The sequence below is a fragment of the Salmo salar genome, unplaced genomic scaffold (genome assembly GCF_965601325.2).
Source record: "Salmo salar unplaced genomic scaffold, fSalSal1 ptg000647l, whole genome shotgun sequence".
NCBI classification, from domain to species: Eukaryota; Metazoa; Chordata; class Actinopteri; order Salmoniformes; family Salmonidae; genus Salmo; species Salmo salar.
The window spans coordinates 195,605-202,500 of NW_027675451.1; the positions used below are offsets into that span (position 1 = coordinate 195,605).

The 6,896-nt window shown below is 40.9% G+C and overlaps 1 protein-coding gene across 1 annotated transcript in view; it reads right to left on the reverse strand.

Annotated features, from left to right (window-relative positions):
- Window positions 1-2,661: 2,661 nt before the first annotated feature.
- The window catches only part of LOC145877034 (NLR family CARD domain-containing protein 3-like), a 45,985-nt gene continuing 41,750 nt past the window's right edge, over window positions 2,662-6,896 (reverse strand). Inside the window, exons 3-4 of the mRNA XM_082972322.1 lie at window positions 3,324-5,112; window positions 2,662-2,897 (exon numbers count right to left, since the gene is read on the reverse strand). Coding sequence (XP_082828448.1) covers window positions 2,672-2,897; window positions 3,324-5,112 — 2,015 coding nt within the window. The 3' untranslated portion in view covers window positions 2,662-2,671. The remainder of the gene's footprint in view (window positions 2,898-3,323; window positions 5,113-6,896) is intronic.

Below are 6,896 nucleotides of genomic sequence, written 5' to 3' on the forward strand. Positions count from 1 at the left end.
ATGTGGCTCTAAACTCCAACATTTTGGATTTCAGATCAAATGTTTCATATGAGGTAACAGTATATAATGTCACCTTTTATTTGTGGGTATTTTAATACATACAGTTGAAGTCAGAAGTTTACATATACCTTAGCCAAATGCATTTAAACTCAATTTTTACAATTCCTGACATTTAATCCTAATAAAAATTCCCTGGCTTAGGTCAGTTAGGATCACCACTTTATTTTAAGAATGTGAAATGTCAGAATAATAGTAGAGAGAATGATTTATTTCAGCTTTTATTTCTTTCATCACATTCCCAGTGGGTCAGAAGTTTACATACACTCAATTAGTATTTGGTAGCATTGCCTTTAAATGGTTTAACTTGGGTTAAACGTTTCGGGTAGCCTTCCACAAGCTTCCCACAATAAGTTGGGTGAATTTTGTCCCATTCCTCCTGACAGAGCTGGTGTAACTGAGTCAGGTTTGTAGGCCTCTTGCTCGCACACGCTTTTTCAGTTCTGCCCACAAATTTTCTATAGGATTGAGGTCAAGGTTTTGTGATGGCCACTCCAATACCTTGACTTTGTTGTCCTTAATCCATTTTGCCACAACTTTGGAAGTATCGTTGGGGTCATTGTCCATTTGGAAGACCCATTTGTGACCAAGCTTTAACTTCCTGACTGATGTCTCGAGATGTTGCTTCAATATATCCACAATTTTCCTGCCTCATGATGCCATCTATTTTGTGAAGTGCGCCAGTCCCTCCTGCAGCAAAGCACCCCCACAACATGATGCTGCCACCGCCGTGCTTCACAGTTGGGATGGTATGATGGCTGTGTGGTCCCATGGTGTTTAGACTTGCGTACTATTGATTGAACGTGTTACCTTCAGGCGTTTGGAAATTGCTCCCAAGGATGAAGCAGACTTGTGGAGGTCTACAATTTTTTTTTCTGAGATTTTGGCTGATTTCTTTTCATTTTCCCATGAATAAATCATGAATCAGAATGAGTGAGAAAGTTACACAGAGGCCACAACAGAACATGCTAACCTCTCACCATTACCAATAACAGAGGATACAACAAAACATGCTAACCTCTCACCATTACCAATAACAGAGGCTACAACAAAACATGCTAACCTCTCACCATTACCAATTACAGAGGCTACAACAAAACATGCTAACCTCTCACCATTACCAATAACAGAGGCTACAACAAAACATGCTAACCTCTCACCATTACCAATAACAGAGGCTACAACAAAACATGCTAACCTCTCACCATTACCAATAACAGAGGATACAACAAAACATGCTAACCTCTCACCATTACCAATAACAGAGGCTACAACAAAACATGCTAACCTCTCACCATTACCAATTACAGATGCTACAACAAAACATGCTAACCTCTCACCGTTACCAATAACAGAGGATACAACAAAACATGCTAACCTCTCACCATTACCAATAACAGAGGCTAAAACAAAACATGCTAACCTCTCACCGTTACCAATAACAGAGGCTACAACAAAACATGCTAACCTCTCACCATTACCAATAACAGAGTCTACAACAAAACATGCTAACCTCTCACCATTACCAATAACAGAGGCTACAACAAAATATGCTAACCTCTCACCATTACCAATAACAGAGGCTACAACAAAATATGCTAACCTCTCACCATTACCAATAACAGAGGCTACAACAAAACATGCTAACCTCTCACCATTACCAATAACAGAGGCTACAACAAAACATGCTAACCTCTCACCATTACCAATAACAGAGGCTACAACAAAACATGCTAACCTCTCACCATTACCAATAACAGAGGCTACAACAAAACATGCTAACCTCTCACCATTACCAACAACAGAGGATACAACAAAACATGCTAACCTCTCACCATTACCAATAACAGAGAGTACAACAAAACATGCTAACCTCTCACCATTACCAATAACAGAGAGTACAACAAAACATGCTAACCTCTCACCATTACCAATAACAGAGGGGGTTTGATCTTTGTTAGTAGAATCACAAGCTTGATGTAATCACTGCAGGTGTCAGGAATCCCGCTTCCTGAGTCTGTTTCTGCCTGAGCTGACTGTTTTCTGTTTGGAGTGTGTCTAAGGTTTCTGAACGCACCCTATCTGGTTGCCAGGCGACGAAGTTAGGCGGGAGATCTAGTGATTACCATACACCTGCATCTCATCAACCTTCTGCACACCTGGTCCTGATCATTACCTCTTCATAAGCCCTGAGCTGACATCCATTCCCTGCTGGATCGTTAGCAACAAACAGCCTCATGTTTCCAGAGCTAGTCTTGTTGTTTTGTTCTTGTTACTGGTTCCCCCCCCCCCCCCCCCCGTTTACTCTGTCTAGTCATTCTCCCGGAACATTCAACTCCCTTGCCTGGCCGTCGGTGGATACAGTGACTTCATTGAATCCACCCATCTACTCTCATCAACTCACCTCCGCTGCCGCTCCGTCTCCTGGATCACTCAAATTACACATCAAGACTACCAATAAATACTCACCTTCATTTTACTCACCTTGTCCTGGTCTGCTTCTGGGTTCTGTCTTAGAGAAACGTGACAGCAGGCATGGAATATGGGACAACATGCTAAACTTATGACTACTTTAATACACTATAAGTAATATGTCCGAATAATTACGACTTTTTCAAATGGGAGAACTACATGCATAAAGTACTTTCATATCTGATAATACTGACCTCAGAGTTTCCAGTTTACAGTGGGGATTCCCCAGTCCAGCAGAGAGCAGCTTCACTCCTGAATCCTTCAGGTCATTGTTACTTAGGTCCAGATCTCTCAGGTGTGAGGGGTTTGAACTGAGAACTGAGGCCAACACTTTACAGGATGTGTCTGTGAGTTTACAGCCAGTGAGTCTGCAAACACAGAAGAAATACAATGACAGACAGGTTGTATTAAAATGATACGCTTAGCTTTCTCTGTTTACGCTGTTACCCATTTACAAATAATGTGTTGGGTTTGACCTCAGAGCTGAGACCAGAGAAGCACAGCCTTCCTCTGTGACTCCACAGCCTGACAAAGAGATCATGACTTCAAACACATTGTTAATTTAGTGTAGAAGGACAATGGCAGATGCATTTGGTTAATTCTCCCAAACAACATATAGATTCTTCTTCTGTCTCCTAGAGTTGTATGGTCATATTGTTATACTAATGTGAAAATCAATGCATTTATTCAATGTTTTCAGTATAATATTAAACACATATTATAATGCATATTTTTCTTTAACCTGAATATTTCTTCCTGATGATTAGTTTTTATATGTCATTTTATGTACTCACAGAAATGCACTGGAGGCTTTGAACACTGGCAGCAGCCTCAGAAGACCTTCCTCTGATCTGGAGTATTTCTTCAGGTCAAACACATCCAGCTCCTTTTCTGAAGTCAGCAACACAAAGACCAGAGCTGACCACTGTGCAGGTGACAGGTTGGGTTCTGAGAGACTTCCTGAGCTCAGGAAGCTTTGGATCTCCTCCACTAGAGAATGGTCATTCAGTTCATTCAGACAGTGGAACAGATTGATGCACCTCTCTGGAGAAGGATTCTCCCTGATCTTCTCCTTGATGTAGTTCACTGTGTCTTCATGGGTCTTTGAGCTACTTCTTGTCTTTGTCAGTAGACCTCGTAAGTGCTTCTGATTGGACTTCAGTGAGAGGCCCAGAAGGAAGCGGAGGAAAAGGTCCAGGTTTCCCATCTCACTTTGTAAGGCTTTATCCACAGCACTCTTGTAGAAAGAAACTTCAGGCTTTCTGAACAGCGCAGAAAGGTTCCTGGACGTTGATTGCGTTTCGGCCATTAGATTCTCATTGTTGTTGATGAATGAGAGGAACACATATACAGCAGCCAGAAACTCCTGAATGCTCAGATGAACGAAGCAGTACACCTTGTCTTGGTACAGAACACATTCCTCTTTAAAGATCTGTGTGCACAATCCTGAGTACACCGAGGCTTCATTGACATCAATGCCAGCCTCTTTCAGGTCTTCTTCATAGAAAATCAGATTGCCATTCACAAGCTGTTGAAAAGCCAGTTTTCCCAGTGACAGAATGCTCTCTTTATTCCAGTGTGGACCTGTCTCTTCTTCCCCAAGATACTTTTCATCCTTCTGTTTGGTATAAAACTCCACAAGGTGTGTGTACATCTCAGTCAGAGTCTTGGGCATCTCTTCTCTCTTGTGTTTCAGCATGTGTTCGAGGACTGTTGCAGAAATCCAACAGAAGACTGGAATGTGGCACATGATGTGGAGGCTCCTTGATGTCTTTATGTGTGAGATGATTCTGCTGGCCAGGTCCTCATCACTGAATCTCTTTCTGAAGTACTCCTCCTTCTGTGGGTCATTGAACCCTCGTACCTCTGTCACCTGGTCAACACACCCTGAAGGGATCTTATTGGCTGCTGCAGGTCGGGTAGTTATCCAGAGGAGAGCAGAGGGAAGCAGATTTCCCTTGATGAGATTTGTCAGCAGAACATCCACTGAGGTTGACTCTGTGACGTCCCAACAGATCTTGTTCTTCTGGAAGTCTAGGGGCAGTCGGCACTCATCCAGACCATCAAAGATGAACACAACTTTGTACTTGTCGTAGTTGGAGATTCTTGATTGTTTGGTTTCCATTGAAAAGTGATTAAGAAGTTCAATCAAAGTGTGTTTGTCCCCTTTCATCAAATTCAGCTCCCGGAAAGGGAATGAAAATATAAATTGGACATCCTGATTTGCTTTTCCTTCAGCCCAGTCCAGAATGAACTTCTGCACAGAGACTGTTTTTCCAATGCCAGCGACTCCCTTTGTCAGCACAGTTCTGATGAGTTTGTCTTGTCCAGTTAGGGGTTTGAAGATGTCGTTACATTTGACTGCAGTCTCTTGTCTTGCTTGTTTCCTGGTTGTTGTCTCAATCTGTCTCAGCTCATGTTCATTATTGACCTCTCCTGTTCCACCCTCTGTGATGTAGAGCTCTGTGTAGATCTGATTGAGAAGTGTTGGGTTTCCTTGTTTAGCGATCCCCTCAAATACACATTGAACCTTCTTCTCTAGATTAGATTTGAGTTCACGTTGGCAAATCACAGCAAGCTCATCTGAATGAAGAAATAGCACAGAGGATATTAATATTATGTCTGTTTTAATGCCTACAGTATTGTAGGACTGTTATAACATTTTAAATCATAATCATTTATTCTCTTAACTGTCTATATAAATGTGTAAATGTTTTCATAATCCATTACAGACTGGTGTGACTGATTATATTATTATTGGTATTATTGATGGTATTATTAATGTTGTCTCTCTCTCTCTCTCTAAATTAATCAACACAACACATCCCTGCTGCTACTTGATGAGGTCACTAGGTGTTGTGTTAAGGCTGCTACAATATCATTGAGTTACACAGCTACTTTAGCTGTACTTTAGCCACAGCTTTTAAATGTTATAAAACAGCATTCATCATGAGGCAGACAGATCTTACATTTCTCCAGTGTGTCAGCAAGCTCCTTCTGGTTCATTTTCCTCAGGACGTGCAGTGTGATCTTCAGAGCCCCCTCTCTGGCACTGCTCTCCTGCCTCTCATCTTCAGCATCCACCACTTCCTTATCCTGCTTCTGACTCTCATAGCCTTCTGGGAGTTCTGGACTAAGAATCCTCTTGAACATCTTCAGCTCGTTCTTCACAAATGTCGTCATTTTCTCTTCAAGCAACTGAAATAAATCAAGTAAATAAGTTAAGCAAGAGAAGAAATGCTTTCTCATTAACACATTAATGAATAATTGACAGATCAACTTTACTTGAAGTAAACTAAAACAAATGTTAATAACAGGATCACATACACTGAATATAGAGTCCAGGTCTGTTTGATGCCTCTGGGAAGACGGACCACTGAGAATCTCTGACTCTGATCTATCCTGTTGGTTTCTGTGGACAAAACATGAGATTACAGTACACACACACACACACACACACACACACACACACACACACACACACACACACACACACACACACACACACACACACACACACACACACACACACACACACACACACACACACACACACTGTTTTAGGACTATGAAAATGGACTAAAGTATTAGCCTATGGATTATGAAAACAACCAAAAGAAATGTGAAAATGGGAGAGGAGAAATGACTAGAGACAGTGTTGTTTAACTCACTGGCCATGACCCATGAGTTCTTCTTACCTTTGTTCAGTAGAAAAGTCTCCCTCTCTAAACTTCATAGGTAGATTCATAGACTTGTCACTCTTCATGGACACACAGCTGGGTACAGGGGAGGCTGGTCTCTCCTGCTTGATTGGTCTTCAACACAACAGAGACAAACATTCCATCTCTCATCTACTCTGATCTCAGATGGGGAAACAAGTGTTTCATTCCAAAATGCTATATATCCATTTTCAGAAATGTTGGGAAATGTAATTTTATTGTTTAAAGAAATTATTAAACCACTGCAAGGCTTTATAAAGGCTTCTAACGTTTGTAATTTCCACTTCAAAATGTCAGACTTGATTTGATGAAAAAAATGGATCAACCACTACAAAAAATGTCCCTTAATTTACAATCCACACGAACAAACACATTTGCTGCTGTTTTCCTGCTGTGAGAAACTGGGTCAAATTAAGAGATGGCATCTGTAAGTGCATTCATCTAAAGATATCTAGGTGAGACAACCACATATCACAGTCAGATATACAGGATACCAACATTCCATTCCTGTTAAACAATGGATATACAGCATTTAGCAACAAAACACATTTTCACACACACATCTAAAATCTTGAACAGTTATATAGAATGTACCCATAAGAAATACCTTCTGATTAACAAACGTTTTAGAATATACATTCTTAAACA